This window comes from Cheilinus undulatus, linkage group 20 (assembly GCF_018320785.1).
Source record: "Cheilinus undulatus linkage group 20, ASM1832078v1, whole genome shotgun sequence".
Taxonomy (NCBI): domain Eukaryota; kingdom Metazoa; phylum Chordata; class Actinopteri; order Labriformes; family Labridae; genus Cheilinus; species Cheilinus undulatus.
In genome coordinates, this window is record NC_054884.1 from 38,250,760 (window position 1) to 38,278,153 (window position 27,394).

The following is a 27,394-nucleotide window of genomic DNA, read 5'->3' on the forward strand; positions in this document are numbered from 1 at the left end:
CTAATATTTCTCATGAAATGGTAAAATGTCTCAGTTTCAACATCTGATATGTTGTTTATGTTCTATTGTGAATAAAATGTGGGTTTATGAGATTTGACAGTCATTGCATTCTGGAGATTTTTGCATTTTACACAGTGCCCCAACTTTTTTGGAACTGGGGCTGTAGATTTAGATGGTCAAAGGTCATCAGACCTTGTTTTCATCCCTTGCTTATGAATATGACATCTAAAGAATGCGTTACGATATTTTCTTCAAACATTGCACACATGTCCACTCAGTTTTAGAGGCTTCTAACTGCCAGGCAGTCATTCTAGATCTACCTTGAACTGAGATTTTATTTTAGATGTAAGTGGCTTTAAACAAGTGCTATGATATATATTTGGCAAGACAAATACACTTCATAAAATCTGAGCTTCTGCAATGCCCTTTACTCGACAAAATGCATTAGGCAGGGTGGCTTTAACCCTGTTTGTTGAGCTCTATTGTACAGACTTTGAGGCAGAAACCTCAAGAGAGAAATGTGTTAAAACCAAATAAAAAAAGGGATAAAACAAATCTAGACTGGTAGGTTTTGTCATATGTATGTAATTTGGGTGATCTGACTCTTTAAAAAACAAAAAACAGATCATTTGATAAATGACAGTGAGTAAAACATAAACGCAGTACAGTTAATTCCATGAATATAAAATGATTTAGTAGTAAATGTTGAGAAGAATAATAAAACAAAGATTAGGCACAATTATCTGATGTCAAGTCTTCATGTTTCCAAATCAACGTTTCTCCAAAGAACCATCCCGACGGCCTTCACGTCTCCGCCTGCAGCAGACGAGGACAAACAGCTGCTGGGTGAAATAAAAGAGGCCTTGTGTCTGTCATGTTATCTTAGACCTATGGAGGAGAGAGAGCCCTCCTGCCAATGTTTGTGTGGTTGCAGGTTTATGTAGGTTGTTGGGAGTGTTGAGGAGGAAGTCCAGCAGCCAGCGGGTCAGCCGAGGGAGGTCAGACACGTTCCTATGCAGCCAGCAGCTCGCGCTCTGGCTTCTTTCTGACACGTTCTTTCTCTGAAATGGAAAAAACACGCAGATTTACAAAAGGTGGACCAGGGGTCAAGAATGATGGAGAATAAATCAAGGATGTGATGCTTCTCCTGAGACTTTCACTCTGGATCAGATTCCAGTAAGATATTAATGTCAGTGTCACGCTCTTAAAGAAAACTGAACTTGCTTAAAAGGTCACAAATTTTACCCTTTAAGACAAATTTATATCGGTCTCAGTGGACTGCTAAACATGCTTGTGAAGTTTGTTGCTGAAAATAACACTCCAGGGTTGGATTTTTTCATGTCTAAAAAAAAACACCTTTGTTTCAGCCCTGCTCAGAACGAGCCGTTTCTGTGTCTGTGGCTTTAAATGTTAATGAGCTTTCTGACTCCGCCCTTCCAAGGAAATGGATGTGGCTCTCCTGATCCTCCTCTCAGCTGAGAACAGGGGATTTTTCTGATTCTCGGCGGGATTGTGGACAGTCCAGGGGCACATATTTTTTGTTGGAAAAGCCTGAAATGTTGAATTTTGCATTAAATGTGACCTTTAACCCTGTCTTCAAAAAAACAAAAAAACAAAAAAAAAACATTACACAGGATGGGATAATACGGAAGAGTATTAGGGCCACTGAAAAAAAAATTGAGACAATTTTTTTTTTTTCACTTGTGAGAAAAAAGTCAGAATTCTGAGATTAAAGTCAGAATTCTGAGATTAAAGTCAGAATTCTGGGATTAAAGTCAGAATTCTGAGAAAAAAGTCCGAATTCTGAGAAAAAAGTCAGAATTCTTAATTTAATCTCAGAATTCTGAAAAAAAATTTGAGACTTTTTTTTCATTTGAAGATTAAAGTCAGAAGTCTGACTTTTTTTCTCAGAATTCTGACTTTAATCTCAGAATTCTAACTTTTTTCTCAGAATTCTGACTTTAATCTCAGAATTCTGACTTTAATCTCAGAATTCTGACTTTTTTCTCAGAATTCTGACTTTTTTCTCAGAATTCTGACTTTTTTCTCACAAGTGAAAAAAAAATTTTCGTCTCGAAATTTTTTTTTTCAGTGGCCCCAATACTCTTCCGTAGGATAAAGATTATTCTGACAATACATAAATAAACTTCCTATACCAAATAATGCACAAGGAGATCACACACGATGAAAATGGAAATACATCAGAATCAGGATTATTATAGTGAACTAAAACTAACTTAATAAAAACGAATAAAACTAAGCTTTACCAATAAAACAAAAACTAACTGAAACTGTATAGTGCGCTTACAAAACTAACTAGAATAAAAATAAAAATGGAGAGAAAATATCCTTAGTTTTAGTTTTTTACACATCATACTGACTGGCACCGACACCCAAGTCTGGGGAGTTTAAAATTGCCTGATCTGATTGGTTAAGACTTCACACAGTGGTAGTTTTATGTCTGGAGTTGTATTCAAACATCATCATTTAATAAATAAATGATAAGTGAAGAGTAACCTGTTTTAATATGTTTTTAAAAATGTATGACGCTCACTCAGCCCGGACATCTATCCGTAAAAATCTGAAACTAATAAAAACTCAACTAAAACAAAGCATTTTTGCAAAATAAAAACTAAACTAAACTAACAAACCAGAAGTCAGAACTAATATAAACTAAACTGAAATCGAACACAGAAAGTGAAATCGAACTAAAAATAGAAACTAATGAAAAATCCCTAACTATTATAATCTTGACCAGGATAAAACTGCAGGACTGTGTGTTTATTCTCCTAAATATTTTAACAGCCAGGGTGAGGGGGAAATTTAAGAAAACAGACCTGGTTTCTTCTCAGCAGCCTCTGGGACTTCTGGTAACTTATCTGCAGGAACTTCAGGAAGCTCCACTTCGCCCTGAGAGAGTTTAGAGGACAGGGAGAAAACAATCAGACACTATGGTTGTAAAAATTTAATTCTTCTACATGTTTTCATAGGGATTTTTGCTTTTATCAGATTTACCAACATTTACAAATTCATTCTAGACGATACCGGAACATAAATATAGTCCATACATAACATTTAATTCCTTAAAACACACTTTAGAGTTCAAGAAGTGAAGAGGAACTAAAGGACTTCAGCTAAAACAGGTCTGTTGATCCTGCATGCAGCCTGTTGTAAACACTGAAATTTCCAACAATGCTGATTTGGAATGGGCAGTAATATGGTAATACCATATCCCAGGGTATTTAACAGTAGCCACAGTAGATTTAATCACTGTCATGAAGACGGTACTGTGTAATGAATGCATGTTTATAATAAATGCCTCCAGAATGTGTGTCTGTTTCTAGCAGCGGCACCACTGCCTGTGTGTGAAGATTCCTCACAGTGAAGATTAAAACATTTTTTTAAAAACTGATCCTCCGATTCAGATCATTTTGCATGTTTTTACTTATGATATTGATTCATATACTCCAGTTTTGATCTTTACATAAAGGACCGCTTTGTTTCTGAGCTGCTCCTCATGCCACCAGTTTCAAATTTACATCACTCATGCAGCTTAAAGCCTTTAGACTCTGATTTGAGGTTTGAATCTTACAACCAGCTGTTTTCATTTGAGTAACTGGGCTGCCTGTGCAGCGTGAGCAGCTGCAGTGGGCTTGGTGGAGAGGGCTAAATCTCCACTGAAGGCACATCCAAACTTAAAGAGAATATCAGGGTGTATTTTGGATTAAAATACTATAAAGACAGAAGAGAGCTGGACCAAAGAAAGGCCATATGTACAATTCACCACATGGATGTAAAATATTACATATATACTACAAGTTTAGGGTCCATTTTTAGCCAAACCTTGATGTTTGAATGTGCCTGGTTAGAACATTCTTTGTAGTATTTCCAACTTTTGTTTTCTGAGGATCTCTTAAAAGTTTAAGTGAAATAGGTTTTGTAACTAAAATACGCCACATCAGGGGTGTCAAACTCAATCACAGCAGGGGCCGGAGTCTGGATTTAGGTCTAAGCTGAGGGCCTAGTATCAGTCAGAGTCAACATTTAACCATAAACTGTCAACCTCATTTACACCAGTAATAAAATATGAGTGAACAGCACTGATGATAAATCATTTAGAAATTCAAAAAATTAAAAAAGGTTAAGTTTAAAGGCTCAAATTTGAGATAAAAATTCCAATTAGTTCAAAAGATCAAAACACGATATTAAAAACAGAAAAATGGTTTAAAGAGCAAATATATGAGGAGACAGTTGAAATTATAGGTCTGAAAGGCCAAAATATGAGAACAAATTTAAAATCTTGAGTTTAAAGGCAAAATATGACTTAAATTTTAAATTGTGAGTCTAATTGGTCCAAATATGGGATCAAAAATCCAAAAATTAGGAGCTGAAAATGTCAAAATATGAGCTAGAATTCAAAATGATGACTTAAAAAGTTAAAAAATATGACCTAAATTCTATTGGGAGTATAAAAGGTCAAAATATGATATAAAAAGTAAAAATGAGTCATTCAGAAGGTCAAAATATGAGAAAAAAATTTAGATCATGTTTTTAAAAGTCAAAATATGGGATTAAAAAGCCAAAGTCAGGTGTTGAAACGGGCAAAATATGACTTACAATTTAAAACTGTGAATCTAAAAGATAAAAATGTGACATATAAAGTCCAAATTCTGAGTTGAAAAAAGTCGAAGTATAAAATGAAAAGTCAAATCATAAGTTTGAGTGGTAATCTTGAGAAGCAAAATTGAAAATATAAAATATAACACACACTGTTTAGATTTTTTATGGCTTAACAAGAACATTACAAATAATCAAGCTGAAGTTTACATTTTTATATTGGAGGAAATCTGCAAACTTCATACTGGTGGGTCAGTTATAATACAAATATGATATGATCTTGCCACCTTTTCAAGCAGTCTTGGTCTGGTTGTTTGGACAACACCACAGTTTGATGGAAAGGTAAGTCTGCTTGATAAAAAGACTCAAATTTGTTTTAACTGAACCCAACAGATTAGGTACTAGAGCACCCTTAGTCACTAATGTAAGCTTCCAAAAAAACAGATTTATTTAATAAAATCAGAGCTTTAGAGTGACATAAAACCCTGCTTGAACCCACCTGAGTGATGGCCTCCAGCTCAGCCAGAACAGCATCTTCATCTTCCTGAGATAAAGAGCCGGCCAGCATGTCGTCAATTTGCTGCAGAGAGAAAACGATTTCAGTTAGTACTTTATTTTCAGATCAGAGACACCATAAACCTAATGACAGGCATGCAGATTCTCCACATACATTATGTTTAATGTAAACTGAGTGTGAAGTAATAAAATGATGGGGATTTCCCTCTCCCAGAGAGGACCTACCCTTTGGTACTCAATGGCATCCTGGGTTTCATCCATGATCCGCTCCACTTCTTCAATAGACATCACCTAATGAAGGACAACCAGTCAATAAGAACCCTTTATTCAAAAGGGAAGCAGGTAAAAAGATGGATGGAGCTATTTAATCACCTACCTCATGCATTTTCTGCAAACATTCATTTCCAAATTTCAGCCCATCGATGACTTTCTTTTCGATCTGTGCAAACTCCAGGTCTTGGACCTAAAAGAAACAGGAAAAAGAAAGCAGCTGATGGTTTTGTTCCAAATCTGTGGAAACATGCAAACCCTAAAGATCACTCACCATGCGCTCCAGGTTTCCAATCTGGTTCTCCGTCTTGTCCAGGAGCTGCTCCTGGTAGCGTTTCTTTTTCAGCAAGAGGAGAGCTTTTCTGTTTAAGACCAAGAGATGGGGAAATTAGGACAAAATGACAGACAGCAGCATGTTATCAATAAAGATTGAGGACAGAAAATAATGCTTTCTAGAAAAGTCAGAGCACTCTTTAAAGAATTACTGCGAGACAGAACAAAACATCTCCAGAGCCTTACTCACAGAGCGGACACATGGACCTCTGATTATTTGTGATAAAATGAATCAGCAATTGGTCATCCCTAACTCATTAAAGTAATACTCCTGGAAAACTTATTGACCATATTTAAGCATTCAAATGACACCAATAAAAAGAAACTTCAGAGAACATTATAAGCAAAGGTTCTGAACAAGGTCCTGTTTGGTCTTTTAATTTGATTTCTGACTTTGATTTTCTGATTTCCTCCTTTTCAGATCTGAACTAATCAGATATTCACAATTGATGTAGGATGATATTTACAGCTGATATAGGATATTTACAGCTGATATATGATGATATTTCCAGCTAAAATATAAGGACAATATTTACAGCTGATATAGGATGATATTTCCAGCTAAAATATAAGGACAATATTTACAGCTGATATAGGATGATATTTACCGCTTATATAGGATGATATTTACAGCTGATATAGGATAATATTTACAGCTTATATAGGATGATATTTACAGCTGATACAGGACAATATTTACAGCTGATATAGGATAATATTTACAGCTTATATAGGATGATATTTACAGCTGATACAGGACAATATTTACAGCTGATATAGGATAATATTTACTGCTTATATAGGATGATATTTATCGCTTATATAGGACCATATTTACAGCTGATATAGGATAATATAAACAGCTGATAGACATAAAAAATCACTAGTGATATTTGAGGATATATAAAGCCAAATTATGGCTGAATTCTACCTCTGAGATGCAGATATTATCATCCAAAGCAGGATGAAATGTAAAGCCAATACAGGATGAACATTTTAGCTGAGTAAGGCCCATTAATGAAATAATTAATGAAAAACAATATACTTCCAATAACTGCATCATTTACATAGGAAAATAAACAAATACATGACATTAGCCCGTATTCATTAGGTTTTAAAGTATTTAGAAGTCTAATTTGTCTATCTGGTTTATTTATTCTCCTAGCTTTAAATTGTGCAGTATGATCACATTTCTCTTTACTCACTCTTTTTTGCCATCTTTAAGGAGCTGTTTAGCCAAAAGTCTCTCTTTCTCCAACTGCAGGTTGATTTTCTTCTGGTATTGCCTCAGTTTATCTCGTTGCTGTTTCAGTTGCTGTAATGACAGGATGGAGACATAAAATCATTTACAGGAAATGAATGTAGAACAGTTAAAATAGGACAAGGACGGACGAAGAGAGCCACTGTTTACAACCCAAATATTTGAGAACAAACACACAAAAAACAGCAAATAAACAACAGAAAGAAAATACTCGTGGGATATTTAACAAAGTTAGTCACTAACTCGCCAGATAACCTGTATAACATAAACGTTAGCACCACTTGTATCACTCTTATCTCACTTTTTTAAACTAGAGTGATACGACTGTGAATGTTTTTCTTCTGTTAAAAGAGATCAGATGGAGCGTTTAGTTAATCGCTTAAATATTGACTTAGTTATTTTATTAAATCGAAAACCATTAAAAAGCCCAGCTTGGTGCTTGTATTAACATTTTATCCACAGACATATAAACATGCCAGACATGTCCATGCTAATGCTAACTAGCTGTGACTCTCACCAAAATCGCTTTGTCTTGTTCTGTCACTCGAGTTTGTTTCTTCTTTCCAAACAAATTTCCCATCCTGACACAGCATCCCAGCTACACTTCACAAGCAGGAGGGAAATGTGAAATTAATCCGGGCTCAGTTCTGTTTGTTAACTTAGAAGAGGCTGGCTAGAGGAGCTTCTCCATTATTTGTGTAGTCATCTGTGCAACTGTCCACACCCACATCAGGAAGGACGGGAGCCGGCCAGGGACAAAAGGTAGAAGTATGAAAACGAATAAATAATGGGGGACGTGTTCGATTAAGTCGTTTTTCCTCATAAGGTATTTCAAATTAGTTTTATTGTAAATTGTACAGTAAAACAGAGTACAAAGATAGAACGAGTTAAACGAATTATTGGTTTAAAAACGGGGTGTCTTTTGTACAAACGCGGGGTTTCACCGCCCTCTAGTGGCAGAAAGTGCAGCCTAGGATGTGAGCGTCACGCTACTTTACATCCGGTTATGCTTCTGTCAAAGTAAAGCTGACATCCGGGAATATAAATAATATACAGTGCTTAACAAATTTATTAGACCACCCTAACCCTAACTCTAATTAACAGCATTGGTAATTACCAAAATCATTTTTTATGTTTCTGCAATGGTTAATACACCAATATGTAGAAGCTCTTCAACCCAAATGATATTTTTAATGCTAAAATATAATTATTATTGTTATCAATGAATTTTCAAATTTACTGATTTACAAAAAGTTAATAGGGAGATAGGGAATAACTTCTCGAATATTTAGATTAGCTCATTATTTGATAGCAATCCTTTGGCTAAAAACAAAAATGTTTCTCAAACAAAAAAAAAAAAACTACCAAAGCTAGAGACTGAAAAAGTTGCAGAGCTTAAAAAAAAAAAAAAAAAAAAGACTGCCTAATAGGCAAGTGAGGTTGACATGTGAGTTATTTCTGTGGCTCCTTTCTCAAGATGATGAAAGTTAGATATTTTATCTTAATTGCCCCTTAGATGAACATTAGATGAACAACAGGCTCAAACAACAGCATGACAAATACTAAGAGGTGAACATTTATTTATTTATTTTTTTTCAAAATACAGAGCTTTAACTTTCAAAGAGAACAGTCCTTCCTTGAAAATCAGATTCTTATCAAATAACTAGTACAGCAGTGAGCTGATCTGAACCAGACCACTTGGTCAAAACGCCCTCAAAGACTTTATAAAGAACAGACAGCAGAATAACTTACCTCAAGTGAAGCCATTAGAGAAGCCACAATACTTTATTGTTACAACATGTAGTTAACACGCTTGTTCTGAAATTCAAGTAATTTAACCATTTAAAACACAAGTAATACATTAGTGTAAAAATACATGTTTTTCCATTTTTACTGTCATTCAAACTACAAATCCTGAAAGCATGTGCACAGTTTCTGTTTCTCTCCAACTTGTCAGCACATAGCTGTGTACAAACCAAAGAAACATACACCTGTGTCAATGTGCATGAGCAGCCAGCTGATTTAACTAGTGAGATTTCAGACACAACATTTACTGTGTGGAAAAATCTGTTCATGTTCAATTCTGAACAAAAAGAACAAGAAAAACATCAACATGAAACAAAAGTTCAAAAGCTTGTGTTGTAGTGTTTTCATTCAAACAGCTGTTTAATACTGTATACCTCTGATCTAAGTTTGCTGTCATTTTATTGAAATGAAGAGCGATACGGGTGAAAAATTATTTTGCTGTTTTGAGAACTGAACCATACCGAACTGTACACAGTCAAACCGGAACAGCAGATGGAAATGCAGCGAAAGTCTCTTTTGTAGCAGATTTCAGATATCAAAGGTACAGCTTCTCAGCAGTGTCAGTTCTTCTCTCATGAACCATCAAGTCAGCACCAATTCTGAGAGACTTGCCACATGTTTAGGACGTTTAACCATTATTGTCTGCATGAATCTTTAAGTGCTTGTCCAGAGACTTTTTCTGTGTGAATGATCTTCCACAGGTACCACAGGGGTACGGCTTTATACCTTTGTGAGTATGAATGTGCTGATCCAAAGTTGATTTCCTACAGAATCCTGTTCCACAGGTGCTGCAGGAGTAAGGCGTCTCACCTGTGTGTCTTCTCATGTGGATTGTCAAATTTTCTTTTTTTCTGAAAGATTTGTTGCACATTGTGCAGGAATGTGGTTTTTCTCCTGAGTGGATTTTTAAGTGCTGGTCCAAATGACATTTCAGTGTGAATGATTTCTCACAGGTACCACAGGTGTACGGCTTTGTACCTGTGTGAGTACGAATGTGATAATTAAAATGTGATTTCTCACTGAATCTTTTTCCACAGAAGCTGCAGGAGTAAGGCTTCTCACCTGTGTGTCTTCTCATGTGGACCGTCAAATTACCTTTTGTTCTGAAAGATTTGTTGCACATTGTGCAGGTGTGTGGTTTTTCACCTGTATGGATTTTTAAGTGCTGGTCCAACGAAGATTTATATGTGAATGATCTCTCACAGGTACCACAGGTGTACAGCTTTGTACCTGTGTGAGTACGAATGTGATAATCTAAATTTGATTTCTCACTGAATCTGATTCCACAGGTGCTGCAGGAGTAAGGCAGAGTAAGTAAGTTGTGAGAAAGGAGCTGGTGTTCATGTTGTCCATCTGCTTCTCTGTTCTCACTTTCCTCCTGAAGAGTCATTATCAACATATCAGTCTCCTCCTGTTTGATCCACTCTTCCTCCTGCTCCTCTTTCATCTGTGGAGGCTCTGGATCCTCCTGTTCCAGACTGGATTCCCTCTCCTGGTGACAGAGCTGCTGCTCATCCTCCTCCTCCTTACACACATGTTGCTGTGGGACGTCTGGAGATACAAAAACAAAACAAAGTCAGGGGGAGGAAACATGTCATTAGTGCCAGTATACAACTGTTTGTTCAGACAAAATGTTTTATACCTATTCAATACCACATGGTAATAATGACACATTCTTTGTTATTTTAAAGACTAATCATGAAAATAGGACAAAGTCTACATGTGAGTACACATGTTGCTGTTTGTTCCATAGAGAATCACTGCAACCTTAATTCTGAATAAAACACACACAGAGGATCAACGCTCAGTGACGAAATCCCTAATCCATTACTATTTGCCTCCAACACTTAACCGTACAGACCGATAGGGTAGTAAAAAAGCCGCACTTCACCAGGATTGTTAAGTGAGAACCCTGAGATTAGAGAGAGAGAGAGAGAGCAAGCTTAGGGTGGGGGAGGCATAGCTAAGGCTATGCCCCAACTGGCATTACTCCTTCTCATCCAGATCCACTGACTGGCCTGAGCTGCTTCATCTGACATTTCCTTAACTGTCTTTCGTAAATTCTGTCTCTGCACTCCCAGCTCTCTAAGTAATGAGACAGCTGACCTTGCCACAAACCCTCTACATCCCACTTCTACTGAATGAGTCCTAACTTTCCATCCTCACTGTTCAGCTTCTGCTCCTAACTCTGCGTATCTCAGCTTCTTCCTTTCATAGGCTTCCTCCACAGAATCCTCCCACAGAACTGTCAGCGCTATAAAATAAAGTACACGCTGACTGGCAGACCACAGCACTATGTCCGGCCTAAGATTGGTGCAAACTATCTTCTGTGGCACAACAAGTTTCCCTCCTAAATCTACCTGTATCTCCCAGTCCTTGGCATCCTTTAACTGGCCTAACTGGTGCCTGCCTAAAAACCAGCCTTCTTTAACCTTCTTGGACAAACTGAACCATCCTCATTCCCTGATTATGTCCTGCATTCACCTGTCGCCTTCTGTTTTCAATTCCTGCTGCTAGACTTTTCAAAATCCTGTCATGTCTCCATTTATATTTACCTTGTGACAGACTGATCCTACATCCTGTAAAAATGTGCCTCAAGGTTGCTGTCTCGGAGCACAAAGGACACGATGGGTCCCCGTCGACCCAGCACTTCAGGTTCTGGGATGATGGTAGGATGTCATAGGCAAACCCTAGCAGGAATTTGATCTGCCTATCTTCCATACTCCATAGGTCTCTCCAACTCAGCTTCCTCTTCTCTACACTCTCCCAGTTCATCCACCATCCCTGCTTAGCCTGAGCCACAGCCTTAGTATTTTTATTTAGCCTCTTCAGTAGCCTTCTCGTACATGGCACTCACTTTCCTCCTGAGTAGGAGTCATTATCAACATGTCAGTCTCCTCCTGTTTGATCCACTCTCCCTCCTGCTCCTCCTTCATCTGTGGAGGCTCTGGCTCCTCCAGGTCCAGACTGGACTCCCTCTCCTGGTGACAGAGCTGCTGCTCATCCTCCTCCTCCTTACACACATGTTGCTGTGGGACGTCTGGAGATACAAAAACAAAACAAAGTCAGGGGGAGGAAACATGTCATTAGTGCCAGTATACAACTGTTTGTTCAGACAAAATGTTTTATACCTATTCAATACCACATGATATCAGTGACACATTCTTTGTTATTATAAAGATTGATCAAGAAAATAGGAAAATAGGATAGAAGTCTACATGTGAGTATGCATGTAGCTGTTTGTTCCACAGAGAATCACTGCAACCTTATATTAGGTCAAGATTTTGGTATGAAGACCTGGGTTTTTACCCCCACATTAAATCTAAAAATTTTTAGTTTTAAAGATTTGACTCTCTGAAGATGGACGATTCCCTAGAAATAAAAACTAAATGACCATCTTTAAGATTTATACACCCAGTCCTGCAATAATTTCAGTGACAACTGTGGGTTTATTTGGTACTTCAGATCTTTTTGCGTCTTGGATGCAGCTGTGAGACTGGCACTCAGGTCTTTTTCAATGTCCAGCTATGATTTGATTTTGTATTGTAGAGGCAACTGCTTTTTGCAACTCCCCTGACACAGGTGGGACGATGCAAAAGGAAAGAAGTGTAGCAAAGGCTCTCATGTCCAGCTACTATGACCCCTTTTCCACTCCAATCCAAAATGCAGGTAATGTCTTGGACTTTAACTGCAATAATATCGTTGAATCTGCAGAGACTTCTATAAACTTTTCCTCTTCTACAGACCTGAAGTCATCAGCTGGTGCTGCTTAGCCTGGCCTTGCTGCACCCCCCCATTATGATCCTGCGTCCCCCTGGGGGGGGCCCACGGCCCACGGCCCACATTGGGAACCTTTGGCCTAGGGAAAGTGCAGTCTGATTCCCTAATCACCGCTGTTCTCCTTTCCTATCCTCTTACTCCCACCTTTCCTTGACCCAGTGACGTTTTTCATTGGGGTTAAGGAAAAGTGGATAGGAAAGGACTTAGGAGGTAATTTTCTGGACTTTTTGAACGGACCCATATTCACCTTCTGTAGCCCCGCACATTCTGCTCACTTCCGTTTTGATCACTTTGTATCTTGCCCCCCGGTCAAGTGCCGGCAAAATGAGGAAATGCATCAGGCAGTGTAAACAAATCTGTAATTTAGCACTTAAAAAAAAAAAAGTCATTTTTTTCTACTAATGGTTCGGGAAATATTATACTATAAAACATTTAATAAGTATTATGAAGAAAAGCCTTCATTTTACACACAAGGACTTTATACGAATAACTTTCCATCAGAAGTCCAGTCCTACAGTCACACAGAGGCGGTCGTCTGAAGGTATGTTCACAATTTTTTTGTAGTATTTTGTTTTTTTAATAGTCTTGCTATCTTTAAAAACTGATGTAGTGTTATTTAGCAACATGTGATGCTGTGCAATATATTTTCCTTATTATACATTTTAACATTAAAGCCGGAAATATCAGCCCCTTTTTTTTGAGAATTAGTCCATCGTGTTTGTTTTTTCAGGATGAGCACGGTGTGATGCTTTTTGAATTTAAAAAAAATCAGCAGGGTGTATTTTCCCACACATGGGAATTAATATATTGCTGCCCTCTATTAATGCACATGACACGAGGACATATACAGTTTTTCATTAAAGTTAATGATCACTGGTGCACCTCCATTATAAAAAGATTTATAGCCACTTTAAGAAGGAACATTAAATTGAAATGCATAGCAGCTATCATCTTGTTTTTACCACAGGTGGTAGTATAACATTAAAAAACATTCTTTTGATACTTCTACCTGTTTCTGAAGTTGTTTCGTCCTGTGGTGAGCCATTGAGTACTACATACCGTTGCCCTTTTTCACCTGAGGCTAAGGCTTGAGAAATCTTTGAGGAGCATTATCAGACTGTGAAAACTGAGAAAAGGAAACATAACAGACACATTAATACATGTACTGTATTACTTTATCATTATTATTTTAAACAGCCATAAGGCTGACCGGAAGTCAAGACACAAAACGGAAGTCCTTCTCGCTGTCCGTGTTTCATAGTGATGGGACGTTCGGCTCTTTTCAGAGATCGGCACTTTTGGCTCGGCTCCCAAAGAAGAGTCGACTCTTTCGCCTCCCGAACGGCTCTTTATTTAGGATTTTTTGTAGCCCTATATTTTACTTTAACTACGCAAAAGACAATGGTTAGTGTGTTGAAAACCCTTTTGCATTCAGTGGTTTTATGAGAAGCCTTATAATTGCCTAATTTTGTGCATTTATTCTGTTACAAAACCATTCTTAGGTTTAGCATTTAAATTCCACTGGTTAGGGTTAGAATTAATGCCGAGTGGATGTAGGGAAAGGAAAAAAAACGGGAGCCGGCTCTCACTCTGTGCGGGCCGACTCTTCTGATTCACTAAAAAGCATCGGCTCTCAGAGCCGCAGCTTTTGAGGATGACCCATCACCAGTGTTTCATCGCTACATAAGGTGAATAGTGAAAAGTAGGATGCACCCCTTCATTTAAATTATTTCATGTCCTTTACCGTAATGTCTTTCTGCACGAAACACCACAAAACAGTTGTGGAGGCTGGCTTGACCGCAGCTTCTGGCCACAGTTGGTTCCATTCCCGTTATATTTAAGCTAACCTTAGCCCATGACGACTCAATCTCGAAATATCAGTTAGTGTTTGTTTGTTTAACATATGACACCCATGTTTCGTCTTGATGACAGCATCCCTGATCACAAATACAAAGCTAAAATCGTATTTCCTCACCTATTCTGTGGAAGAGGATGTGAGGGCTCCAAACGGTATCCAGCATCCTGCGCTGACGGTTGATCTCTGCCTCGTCCTCGACGGCAGCTCTTGTAGCATCGTCACATATTTCCTCAGCTGCAGCAGTTGGCCGCTCGTTCACATCTCTAAACATCTCCACCGAAAACATTCTTGTTCTTTACTCAGCTGTAAATTTCCTCGGTGTTTTCCATCGACTGCTTGACGCTTTCCCTGCTTCTTCCTCTTCTTTCTCCTGCAGGCTAGACGCCACCAAGGCGCTCTGCTGCCCTCCACAGGAGAAAAACCGACTAGTGATGGGAAGTTCGGCTCTTTTCAGAGAGTCGGCTCTTTCGACTCCTGAAGGGGTCTTTATTTAGGATCACGCCTTTTATGTTTTGTACCAAGTTCAAAACATAAAAGGCAACACAGAGATGTGGTTCGAAAGCATATGTATATATGTAAACATATTTACTAAAGATACACTCAACATTTGCTTTGATTTTTTCTGACTCCTGACTCATCTTTTAATGTAGTATTTCTGACTACAACAGGAATTGTTTGTATGGTACTCCTGGCTGTGAAGCAAATTCCCCCTCGGGGATGATAAACATATCCTTAATCTGAACCAGGCCACTTGGTCAAAACGTCCTCAAAGACTTTATAAAGAACAGACAGCAGAATAACTCACCTCAAGTGAAGCCATTAGAGAACTCACAATACTTTATTGTTACAACATGTAGTTAACACACTAGTTCTGAAATTCATGTAATTTAACCATTTAAAACACAAGTAATACATTAGTGTAAAAACACGTTTTTCCATTTTCACTGTCATTCAAACTACAAATCCTGAAAGCATGTGCACAGTTTCTGTTTCTCTCCAACTTGTCAGCACATAGCTGTGTACCAGCCAAAGGTAAACATACACCTGTGTCAATGTGCATGAGCAGCCAGCTGATTTGACTAGTGAGATTTCAGACAGAACATTTACTGTGTGGAAAAATCTGTTTATGTTCAATTCTGAACGAAAAGGACAAGAAAAACATCAACATGAAACAAAAGTTCAAAAGCTTGTGTTGAAGTGTTTTCATTCAAACACAAATGTTGTTAACCAAGGATCTAACATCAAGGAGGGCCAATTCCAAGCAGCAGGTGGGGGTGATGGAGTCTGATTTGCTGCAGTTTAAATTTGATTTTTAACATGAATACCAGGATTTCTCACAGCCTGTCAAGATAAAAGTAACAAGTAACTTTAACAGTAACATGACCTAACACTAGTCATGAAAAAGTAGAGGAGTCAAAGTCTCTTTTCTAGCAGATCTCAGATATCAAAGGTACAGCTTCTCAGCAGTGTCAGTTCTTCTCTCATGAACCATCAAGTCAGCACCAATTCTGAGAGACCTGACACATGTTTAGGACGTTTAACCATTATTGTCTGCATGAATCTTTAAGTGCTTGTCCAGAGACCTTTTCTGTGTGAATGATCTTCCACAGGTATCACAGGTGTATGGCTTTATACCTTTGTGGATAAGAATGTGATGATTAAATTTGGATTTCTTACAGAACCTTTTTCCACAGGTGCTACAGGAGTAAGGCTTCTCGCCTGTGTGTATTCTCATGTGGACTGTCAAGTCACATTTATGTCTGAAGGATTTGTTGCACATTGTGCAGGTATATGGTTTTTCACCTGAGTGGATTTTTAAGTGCTGTGTCAAATTAGATTTCTGTGTGAATGATTTCCCACAGGTACCGCAGGTGTACGGCTTTATACCTGTGTGAGTAAGAATGTGAAGATTCAAATGTGCTATCTGACTGAATCTTTTCCCACAGGTGCTGCAGGAGTAAGGCTTCTCACCTGTGTGTGTTCTCATGTGTCGTTTTAAATCCGGTTTATATTTAAACTCTTTTCCACATACTTCACATGAATACAGCCTCTCACCTGTGTGTTTTCTGTCTCTCTTTTGTCTACGTTTTGATTTTACAGTTATCTCTGAGTCTTTCTGCTTGTTCTCTTTGGGATCTTGATTCTCAGCAACATGAGAGTTGTGAGAAAGGAGCTGGTGTTCATGTTGTCCATCTGCTTCTCTGTGCTCACTTTCCTCCTCCTTAGGAGTCATAATCAACATGTCAGTCTCCTCCTGTTTGATCCACTCTTCCTCCTGCTCCTCTTTCATCTGTGGAGGCTCTGGCTCCTCCTGGTCCAGACTGGACTTCCTCTCCTGGTGACAGAGCTGCTGCTCATCCTCCTCCTCCTTACACACATGTTGCTGTGGGACATCTGGAGATACAAAAACAAAACGAAGTGAAGGTAGAGGAAAAACACAGTGCTAGTATGTATCGTACAACTGATTGTTAGAGCCTGAGCATCTTAAAATCTCCCATACTGTGTAAAAAAGTAAGTTTAGATGTTGTCACATGGACTACACTGTTTGTGCTGGACTCTTAAATGGGCTTGAGCTGGTGTAACACTTTTATAGTCATCTGACTGCTCAGAACAGAGATACAAAAACAAAACAAAGTCAGGGGGAGGAAACATGTCATTAGGGCCAGTATACAACTGTTTGTTCAGCCAAAATGTTTTATACCTATTCACTACCACATGATATCAATGACACATTCTTTGTTATTTTAAAGAATGATCATAAAAATGAAACAGTGTACAGATGCATCTCAAGAAATTACAATATCATGAAAATGTTCTTTTTTTTCACTCATTTCTGAAAGTGAAACCCATATATAATATAGTTTCATTAAACATCTTATGTAATATTCTAATTTTCTGAGACACTGAATTTTGGGTTTTCTTATCTGTAAGCCATAATCATCAACATTTCAAGAAATAAAGGCTTGAAATATGTCACTCTATGTGTATAAACTCTATATAGCATATGGGTTTCACTTTCAGAAAAGAGTGACAAAAAATATTGAACTTCTTCATGATATTCTAATTTTCTGAGATGCACCTGTTCATGTGAGTACGTATGTTAATGTTTGTTCATAGAGAATCACTGCAACTTTATATCAGGTCAAGATTTTGGTATGAGAAGCTGGGTTTTTCATTGGATCAATTATCCTGGATCGTCAAACAAACTGTTTGATTCATTCTTCTGTGAGGTACAATAGACGTCCTGTCATCATTAACTTACATTCATCACCAGCTGCCCCCCAGTGAAAAACGTCACAGGGTCAAGGAAAGGTGGAAGTAAGAGGATAGGAAAGGAGAACAGCGGTGAGTAGGGAATCTGACTGCACTTTCCCTAGGCAGATGTCACGGGCGTGACGTGTGTTACTTGTGTAAAAATTACATTTAACGTTGATGGACTACAAAATTCTCATCTACCACTCGGAGCATTCTCCGTGTTGTTATGAGCAGCAAATGAACCGTGGAAACCTCGGTGATAAATATGAGCTCATTAAGATTTTTATATCCTAAAGTCTCTTCAGGACGAGGAACTGTGACTGTGAACATCTAGAACAGCAAAAACTTTTCTCTTAATCTGAACCGTCTGCAAAGCCAATAAGACTTTAGAGATAATATTCAAGACCTTTTATTTCACAACAATATTAAATTGTTTCGTTTTATTTCCTACTTATCCATTTTTTCTTTAATTCTCCCATCTCTGTTCATTTTATTAGTCTACTCTGGTTCTGTCTTTATTTCAGCTCCTTATGTGAAAAGCTGTATAAACCACGTCTTACTATCTTAATTATAATGATAAATATACTAATCATAAAATAAATAATAATATAGCAACATGCCAACCTCATTGCTTGAATTGGTTTTGATTTACAAACCTTCATCACATTTCTTTTAATATTTCATAATAGTGAAACAAATGCAGTTTGATATACTGACCAAGCAGTTACTATTTGGATAAAAATAGAAATGAAAACGTTATAAGTGGAACGAATTATAAGTTTGACAGTGAATTTTACTGTTTAAATCGGGATTTGTAAAGTTACAGTCAAATTGATCGCTTGTTTTGATGAGCAGTCAACTAGTGTATCAATTCAAATGAAGTTTGCAAAGAATTGTGGGTCATCTTTTCATGTCTCCTTTGGTAAAGGCTGGTCCAGTGTTTCCTAGGCTGATGGAGGTAATAAAGGAAATAAGCTCCTTTCCTTTTCAGTAGTAGGCATTTATCATGGCCCACACTAAAATACTTCCGGGTCGTTTCACTCAGTTAGGAACCACCCTAAGCAAAATAAACTATTCGAACGGACTCCCCCTCTTGCATATGGCGGTCGTGTGGCGCAACCTCCCCAATGAAAGCCAGCAGTCCAGGCGGCATAAAAATATTGATATCTGTGACACTGTCCATTTTGATTTCAGCTGTTTCACTTTCTTTACCGTAATGTGTTTCTACGCGTGCACCACAAAAAGTTGCGGAGGCTGACTAAGCCACTGTTTTGAAAAAACTAGCGGCTGGTTCCATTCTCTTTCAACAGAATAATTAAGCTAACCTTAGCCCATAACGACTTCATTTAAAAATATCAGTTAGTGTTTGTTTGTTTAACATATGAGACCCACATTTCGTCTTAATAACAGCATCTTTGAGCACAAATTCAAAGCTAAAATCGTATTTCCTCACCTATTCTGTGTAAGAGGGTGTGAGGGTTCCAAACGATATCCAGCATTCTGCGCTGACGGTTGATCTCTGCCTCGTACTCGACGGCAGCTCTTGTAGCACCGTCACATATTTCCTCAGCTGCAGCAGTTAGCCGCTCTTTGACGACATCTCTAAACCTCTCCACTGAAAACATTCTTGTTCTTCACCTGTAAAGCGCTTTGGTGTTTTCCAATGACTGTAAGAAGAACGGCGCTTTCCTTGCTTCTTCCTCGTCTTTTAAATTTCCGGCAGAATAGACGCCACCAAGGCACACTGCTGCCCTCTACAGTAGTGATGGGAATTACGACTCTTTTCAGTGATCCGGAACATTTGAAGAGCCGACTCTTTCGGCTCTTCATTCGATTACCAGTTTGACTTCATTTCACCCGCCAATTTCAGTAATATGATAACATACGATCTGTGGTGGCAAGAAACTAAATAGATTTACTCAAATTACTGCACTTTAATAGCTTTTTGTGTACTTGGACTTTTTCTGAGGAGTTTTTAAAATAACTACATCTACTTAACTAAGTTTTCACTGAGGTATTGTATTTAATTACATTTTTTAAAGCATCAGCACTGAGTAAAAAATAAACAACAAAAGCCACGTCAAAGCTTGTGTTGAAGTGTTTTCATTCAAACAGCTGTTTAATACTGTATACCTCTGATCCAAGTTTGCTGTCATATTATTGAAATAAAGAACTGTATTGTTATTAAACTGCAGAGAATGAGCTGTACATAAAGCTGCATGAAGATGCACAGTGTAGCAAGTCACAAAAACATTTCAATCTTTAGTAAAGCAAAATTACTCTAAATCCCAGATCAGACCAAAGATTTACAACCAGACAAGCTGGAAATGACATCATCATCAGCTGGTCTGACTGGAGCTGTTCTGTCTGCTTGTGTCATGAATCTTTGGTCTGAACCAGGCTTCACGTCTTACTTTTCACATGGATGAATGTTCCGTCACATCTTTATGGGCCAATCAGAGCGACAAAATACGTGACGTAGCCTCCAGCAAGCTGCACCTGCGCCCCTCCTGAAGGACTAAATGCCATTAGTGCTGCATAACGCAAACCATGGCGACTGTAGACATGTCAGTACTCGACTTTGGTTGTTTCTTAAAAGAATACAACTCACTGCTGTTCTCTGTTCTTCTAATGAACAAATGTCGTCAAGTTCTGATAAAACTGGCGCTTTAGCAGCGTCCACGCTGAAGTTTTTTTATTATTATTTATTGAATCACAAAGGCACATAAGGAAATATAAATACAACCATAGAAAAAAATGTAAAGTAAGAAAAGCAGAAAAGTACATAAATAAATAATTTGATTTTCTGAGGCACTGAATTTTGGGGGGGGGTTTATCTGTAAGCCATAATCATCAAAATTTCAAGAAATAAAGGCTTGAAATATTTCACTCTATGTGTAATGAGTCTATATAATGTATGGGTTCACCTTCTGAAATGAGTGACTAAAAATATTGAACTTTTTCATGATATTCTAATTTTTTGAGATATACCTGCACTATTCCCAATTTAAACAGTAAACTTCATGGTCAAATGTATAAAACATGTGATAAACAGAAAGCAGTGGGGTGAAAAGAGGAATATAACAGACATGAAGCCCATATCACTCAACTTATGATAATGATTTTATTTCTTCTCATTTTAATTTGTATACAAACAGTAACCAACCAGTCAGTATTTCAAACTACATTTGTTTTGCCATTTTCTAAATATTAAAGGAAATGTGATCAACGTTTGTAAATGACAACCAATTAAAGCAATCGGCATGTTGCCATATTGTGATTATCATATTTCTCAAAATTACACAAGACACAGTTTATAGAGCTTTTCACATAACAAGCTGAAGGAAAGACAGAACCTGAGTAGACTGATAAAACTAACAGAGACGAGGAAATTAAAGAAAATGGATAGGTAGGGAATAAAAAGAACAATTTAATATTGTTGTGAAATAAAAGGACTTGAATATTATTCATCTAGTCGTACTGATTGTGAAGAGAGTTCAGATTAAGAGAAAAGTTTCTGCTGTTAGATGTTCAGTCACAGTTCCTCGTCCTGAAGAGACTTTAGGATATAAAAATCTTAATGAGCTCATATTTATCACCGAGGTTTTCACGGTTCATTCGCTGCTCATAACAACACGGAAAACGCACCGAGTGTAGATGCAAATTTTGTAGTCCATCACCGTTATAGTTTTTACACAAATAACACACGTCATGTCCGTAACATCCGCCTAGGGAAAGTGCAGTCAGATTTCCTAATCACCGCTGTTCTCCTTTCCTATCTTCTTACTCCCACCTTTCCTTGACCCTGTGATATTTTTCACCGGGGTTAAGGAAAAGTGGATAGGAAAGGACTTAGGAGGTAAGAGTTTGTTTATTTAATGTAAGAGACCCATGTTTCGGTTAGGAGGTAATTTATTGGACTTTTTGAATGAACCCAAAGTTTTCTAGCAGATCTCAGATATCAAAGGTACAGCTTCTCAGCAGTGTCAGTTCTTCTCTCATTAACCATCAAGTCAGCACCTGAGAGACCTGACACATGTTTAGGAAGTTTACGCATTATTGTCTGCATGGACCTCTGTGTGCCTGTCCAGATAACATTTTCTGGTGAATGATTGCCCACAGGTACCACAAGAGTAAGGCTTCTCACCTGTGTGTGTTCTCATGTGGACTGTCAAATAACTTTGTTGTCTGAAAGATTTGTTGCAAATTGTGCAGGTATGTGGTTTTTCATCTGTATGGATTTTTAAGTGACAGTCTAAAGAATATTTCTGTGTGAATGATCTTCCACAGGTACCACAGGAGTACGGCTTTGTTCCTGTGTGAATAAGAATGTGCTTCTTTAAAGCTTTCATATGACAGAATTTTTTCCCACAGGTGCTGCAGGAGTAAGGCTTCTCACCTGTGTGTGTTCTCATGTGGACTGTCAAATAACCTTGTTGTATGAAAGATTTGTTGCAAATTGTGCAGGTATGTGGTTTTTCACCTGTATGGATTTTTAAGTGATAGTCTAAAGAATGTTTCCATGTGAATGATCTTCCACAGGTATCACAGGTGTATGGCTTTGTACCTGTGTGAATAAGAATGTGCTTCTTTAAATCTGACTGTCGACCGAATATTTTTCCACAGGTGCTGCAAGTGTGAGAATTCACATCCGTATGTGATCTCATGTGGACTGTCAAATGATCTTTATGTCTAAAAGATTTGTTGCACATTGTGCAGGTATGTGGTTTTTCCCCTGTATGGATTTTTAAGTGTTGGTTCAAACCAACTTTCTGTGTGAATGATCTTCCACAGGTACCACAGGTGTACGGCTTTATACCTGTGTGAGTAAGAATGTGTTTATTCAAATCGTACTGCTTACTGAATCTTTTTCCACAGGTGTTGCAAGAGTAAGAATTCACACCTGTGTGTGATCTCATGTGGACTGTCAAATTACATTTAAGTCTAAAAGATTTGTTGCACATTGTGCAGGTATGTGGTTTTTCACCTGTATGGATAGTTAAGTGTTGGTTCAAACCAACTTTCTGTGTGAATGATCTTCCACAGGTACCACAGGTGTATGGCTTTATACCTGTGTGAATAAGAATGTGCCTTTCCAAATCTGACTGTTGACCGAATTTTTTTCCACAGGTGCTGCAAGTGTAAGAATTCACACCTGTGTGTGATCTCATGTGGACTGTCCAATAACCTTTACGTCTAAAAGATTTGTTGCACATTGTGCAGGTACGTGGTTTTTCTCTTGTATGGATATTTAAGTGTTGGTTCAAACCAACTTTCTGTGTGCATGATCTTCCACAGGTATCACAGGTGTATGGCTTTATACCTGTGTGAGTAAGAGTAGTGAGTATCTCTGAGTCTTTCTGCTTGTTCTCTTTGGGATCTTGATTCTCAGCAACATGAGAGTTGTGAGAAAGGAGCTGGTGTTCATGTTGTCCATCTGCTTCTCTGTGCTCACTTTCCTCCTCCTTAGGAGTCATTATCAACATGTCAGTCTCCTCCTGTTTGAGCTGCTCTCCCTCCTGCTCCTCTTTCATCTGTGGAGGCTCTGGCTCCTCCTGGTCCACACTGGACGTCCTCTCCTGGTCACAGAGCTGCTGCTCATCCTCCTCCTCCTTACACACATGTTGCTGTGGGATGTCTGGAGATAGAAAAACAAAACAAAGTCAGGGGGAGGAAACATGTCATTAGTGCCAGTATGCAACTGTTTGTGCAGTCAAAATGTTTTATACCTATTCAATACTACATGATATCAATGACACATCCTTTGTTATTTTAAAGACTGATCATGAAAATAGGACAAAGTTTACATGTGAGTACACATGTTGCTGTTTTTTCCACAGAGAATCACTGCAACCTTATATTAGGTCAAAATTTTGGTTTCTAACTGAGTGAAACAACCTGGAAGCATTTTAGTGTCGGCCATGATAAAGGCTGTATGAATTCTCTCACAGATAAGAAAAGGAGCTTCATTACTTCCTCTATTATCTCCTTCAGCCTAGGAAACACTGGACCATCCTTTACCAAAGGAGAGATGAAAAGATGACCCACTTCATTTAAATTGACACACCTGTTGACCGCTCATCAAAACAAGTGATCAATTTGACTGTAATTTTACTAACCCCGATTTAAAAAGTAAAATTTATTGTCAAACTTATAATTCATGTGTGAAACGGAATGAAATAGGGATGAACAGAGGAATATTACAGACATGAAAACTAGGGATGCACCGAAATGAAAACTCTTGGCCGAAACCGAAAACCGAAACAAATTATTATGCCAATTATTAGTAACATTGCATTTATGGCTATGACTGTGTACTAACCTCACTAAAATCAATTGCGATTGCAAAAATTAATATTAATGCTTCAAAGAATAAATCAATTACAAAATTATGTAAATATTTATTAAGCACTTTATTCCAACAATACACAATATAAAATAAAATAAAATACAAAAAAAAATGTTTAACTTGACCCCACTCATGTATACATTAAATCAGTGGTTCTCAACCTTTTTTCAATCATGTACTCCCTGTGAAGTATTTTTTCAGCTAAGTACCTCCCCAACAGCGCAAAGCTTTTTGGCCAAAAAGAAAGACATTAAAGAGAGCTGGGACAGCTGTCTGGTTCATCAAACTTTGTAACTGATAAACACTTTCAAATTACAAATATAAGATCTTTTTTTCATACATTTTAAATATTAAAAATGTATGACTAAAGTCATGGCACATCGTCTCATCTCTAAATGTGAGAATTAAAATTAATGTAGCTGTTGAAAACAGAGACTGGAAAGGCTTTAAACCCAGAAGTGTGCAAAACTCTGCTCAGCTGCAGCGGTCTCTCTGGAACAATTTGGAAAAAAAAAAACATAGAAAGAACTAAAAACCTGTAAATAATAAACAAGTTATAAAAAAGACTTCTCTCTTCTCAAACTGAAATCATGAACTTAGTTATAGATCAGCATTTCTTCACAAAAAAATAAATCATAAATCTTTTTATGAATGGAGTAATTTTGAATACAGTGATTGACAGGCATGTTCCAGTGTGGGTCAAACCATTCTGCCATGGGGGAGACTCAGGGGGTTTTAGGGTGTTTAAATCTAAGAGCATACAAAATATTAACTCCAGTTTATACACTTAAGGTCCTTACACTCTATATGCAATTTTTTCATGCAAATTATTTACACAAAACATTTACATTTAGAACTTGTAGCGAGTCAGAGCAAGCGTCCACACCTGCAACGTCATTACGCAGCGCGACATTGCTGCGGATATTTAAGTAGCGCGTTTGCGCTCATGTGGACATGTGGGGCTGCCTGTTGCTTGTCTCCTCGCTACCAGGCTAAAAAAAAAAAGAGGCAAAAACACAAGCACTGATACAGACAAATATGAGGAGATATCAAACATCAGGTGGTGTTGGAGAGGAGGACGTTTTCGTTCCTCTGTCTACCTTATTAATCGGCACCACCACCACCATGTGCGCTCGTCGGAGCGAAACTCACACAGCTGGAGCTGTTTCTAAACTAACGGGACTTGAGTGAAATATTTTCCAACAGTCTCCTCTGACCTCAGACAAACAACTTATAAAAGCTCCAGATCAACCAGCTAAATGACTCCTCTGACCAGTCTGGAACACAAACAGGTGAGCCAGTCTGTGCGCTGTGGAGAGTTAACTCCTCTCACCACGAGCCTCAGCTGGGCAATATTATAACTCTTATTGATCATATTTGACATAGAATGAATGAAAAGTCAGCCCTTCCTCGGCTTGGCTGGCACAGTGAATGAAACCGTGAAACAAAACGGCACTGACCTCCTGGCTGTGCGTAAAAGTGCCGCGTTACGCACGGAGTGAAGGACAGAGAGGGACAAACCTCCTTTTATCTTCCGCTTCAATGAATATCCCTGTTTATCAGAGGACAGAGAAAACACACCGCAGACATTCGCAGCACGAATGTGATTTTAGAATGTAATATACTCGTGTCGCTCCTGACGTGCAAAGAAAGGCGCTCCTTTCTTAAATAGTCTGCATGTATTTTAAAATCTCGCCAACCTCCTGGAGTGCCTTCACATACGCGCACCCCTATTTGAGAACCACTGATCCAAGCACGTGCTGGCCGCGGTTTTTGCTTGCGTCATCACAACGTCGTGTTTCGGCCGAAAACCGAAAATGCACTTTTGGGCCATTTTCGGCCGAAAATTTTCGGTGCATCCCTAATGAAAACTAGATCATTTCACCGATGATAACAATTTAATTTTTCTTCATTTCTTTTTTCTATCTTGAAATATTAAAGTAAATATGATAAAGGTTTAAAAATCACAAACAATTGAATAAATTTTACATATTGCCATATTCTGATTATCATATTTATCATCAAAATTCCGACAGTAAGACGTGGTTTATACAACTTTTCACATAAAGAGCTGAAAGAAAGACAGAACCAGAGCAGACTAATAAAATTAACAGAGATGGGAGAATTAAAGAAAAAATGGATAGGTAGAGAATAAAAAAAAATTAACATCGTCGTGAAATAGAAAGACTTGAATATTATTCCTCCAGTCATATTTACTACATATTTAGTTTCTGCTGTTAGATGTTCACAGTCACAGTTCCTCGTCCTGAAGAGACTTTAGGATATAAAAATCTTAATGAGCTCATATTTATCACCGAGGTTTTCACGTTTCATTCGCTTCATTTCATAACACCACGAGAACGCACCGAGTGGTAGATGAGAATTTTGTAGTCCATCAACGTTGAATTGTAGTTTTTACACAAATAACACACGTCACGTCCGTAACATCCGCCATGGGAAAGTGCAGTCGGATTTCCTAATCACCGCTGGTCTCCTTTCCTATCCTCTTACTCCCACCTTTCCTTGACCCTACGATGTTTTCCACTGAGGTCAAGGAAAAGTGGATAGGAAAGGACTTAGGAGGTAAGTGTCTGGACTTTTCGAACGGACCCATATAGTAAAAAAAGTGAAGTGCACTCCTTGATTTCAGTTATTTCACGTCCTTTACCGTAATGTCTTTCTACGCGAACACCACAAAAAAGTTTCAGAGGCTGGCTTGACCACAGTTTTCTGCCACGGTTGGTTCCATTCCCTTTCAACAGAATATATAAGCTAACCTTAGCCCTTGACGGCTAAATCTCGAAATATCAGTTATTGTTTGTTTGTTTAACATATGAACCCCATGTTTCGTCTTAATAACAGCATCTCTGAGCACAAATACAAAGCTAAAATCGTATTTCCTCACCTATCCTGTGTAAGAGGATGTAAGGGTTCCAATCGATATCCAGCATTCTGCGCTGACGGTCGATCTCTGCCTCGTCCTCGACGGCAGCTCTTGTAGCATCGTCACATATTTCCTCAGCTGCAGCAGTTGGCCGCTCGTTCACATCTCGAAACTTCTCCACTGAAAACATTCTTGTTCTTTCTTCAGCTGTAAAGTTCCTCGGTGTTTCCAATCGACTGTTTGGCGCGTTCCCTGCTTCTTCCTCTTCTTTTAAATTTCCTGCAGACTAGACGCCACCAAGGCGCACTGCTGCCCCCCACAGGAGAACAACCGACTCTTTCAGCTCCCAAACGGCTCTTCGAGCACCAGTTTGGCTTCATTTCACCTGCACTTTTAGCAACAGCATAACATCTGATTGATATCTGGGCAGGAATTTTACTCCGACTACGCTCACTTTTTAAAACT

The 27,394-nt window shown here is 38.2% G+C and overlaps 3 protein-coding genes across 3 annotated transcripts; all 3 read right to left on the reverse strand.

The window, feature by feature from the left end:
* Positions 1 to 82: 82 nt before the first annotated feature.
* On the reverse strand, positions 83 to 7,716 carry chmp6b (charged multivesicular body protein 6b). Its single transcript, XM_041815810.1, has 8 exons — positions 7,515 to 7,716; positions 6,942 to 7,051; positions 5,678 to 5,765; positions 5,510 to 5,596; positions 5,359 to 5,424; positions 5,117 to 5,197; positions 2,838 to 2,910; positions 83 to 1,061 (listed from the first exon to the last, which is right to left on the reverse strand). Exons 1-8 carry the CDS (start codon positions 7,575 to 7,577, stop codon positions 1,012 to 1,014), a joined length of 618 nt encoding a protein of 205 aa, XP_041671744.1. The 5' UTR covers positions 7,578 to 7,716; the 3' UTR covers positions 83 to 1,011.
* An 844-nt stretch (positions 7,717 to 8,560) lies between these two features.
* On the reverse strand, positions 8,561 to 19,321 carry LOC121528031 (zinc finger protein 771-like). Its single transcript, XM_041815136.1, has 4 exons — positions 19,150 to 19,321; positions 16,653 to 16,835; positions 11,661 to 11,843; positions 8,561 to 10,354 (listed from the first exon to the last, which is right to left on the reverse strand). The coding sequence occupies exons 1-4, from the start codon at positions 19,319 to 19,321 to the stop codon at positions 9,432 to 9,434; spliced, it is 1,461 nt and encodes a 486-aa protein (XP_041671070.1). The 3' UTR covers positions 8,561 to 9,431.
* A 1,511-nt stretch (positions 19,322 to 20,832) lies between these two features.
* LOC121528645 (gastrula zinc finger protein XlCGF57.1-like) lies at positions 20,833 to 27,168 on the reverse strand. The gene is made up of 2 exons (XM_041816175.1): positions 26,951 to 27,168; positions 20,833 to 23,334 (listed from the first exon to the last, which is right to left on the reverse strand). The coding sequence occupies exons 1-2, from the start codon at positions 27,117 to 27,119 to the stop codon at positions 21,746 to 21,748; spliced, it is 1,758 nt and encodes a 585-aa protein (XP_041672109.1). The 5' UTR covers positions 27,120 to 27,168; the 3' UTR covers positions 20,833 to 21,745.
* Positions 27,169 to 27,394: the final 226 nt, after the last annotated feature.

Excerpts from the sequence above, each read along its gene's own strand:
- chmp6b (XM_041815810.1), bottom strand. The coding sequence starts at position 7,577 with ATGGGAAATTTGTTTGGAAAGAAGAAACAAACTCGAGTGACAGAACAA. Across the intron at positions 5,425-5,509 it reads GTTTGCAGAAAATGCATGAG|GTGATGTCTATTGAAGAAGT; the intron begins GTAGGTGATTAA and ends GTCCTTCATTAG. Across the intron at positions 5,198-5,358 it reads ATGCCATTGAGTACCAAAGG|CAAATTGACGACATGCTGGC; the intron begins GTAGGTCCTCTC and ends TTCTCTCTGCAG.
- LOC121528031 (XM_041815136.1), bottom strand. The coding sequence starts at position 19,321 with ATGTTTTCAGTGGAGAGGTTTAGAGATGTCGTCAAAGAGCGGCTAACT. Across the intron at positions 16,836-19,149 it reads CACCCTCTTACACAGAATAG|ATGTCCCACAGCAACATGTG; the intron begins GTGAGGAAATAC and ends TTGTATCTCCAG. Across the intron at positions 10,355-11,660 it reads GACTCCTACTCAGGAGGAAA|ACGTCCCACAGCAACATGTG; the intron begins GTGAGTGCCATG and ends TTGTATCTCCAG.
- LOC121528645 (XM_041816175.1), bottom strand. The coding sequence starts at position 27,119 with ATGTTTTCAGTGGAGAAGTTTCGAGATGTGAACGAGCGGCCAACTGCT. Across the intron at positions 23,335-26,950 it reads CATCCTCTTACACAGGATAG|ACATCCCACAGCAACATGTG; the intron begins GTGAGGAAATAC and ends TTCTATCTCCAG.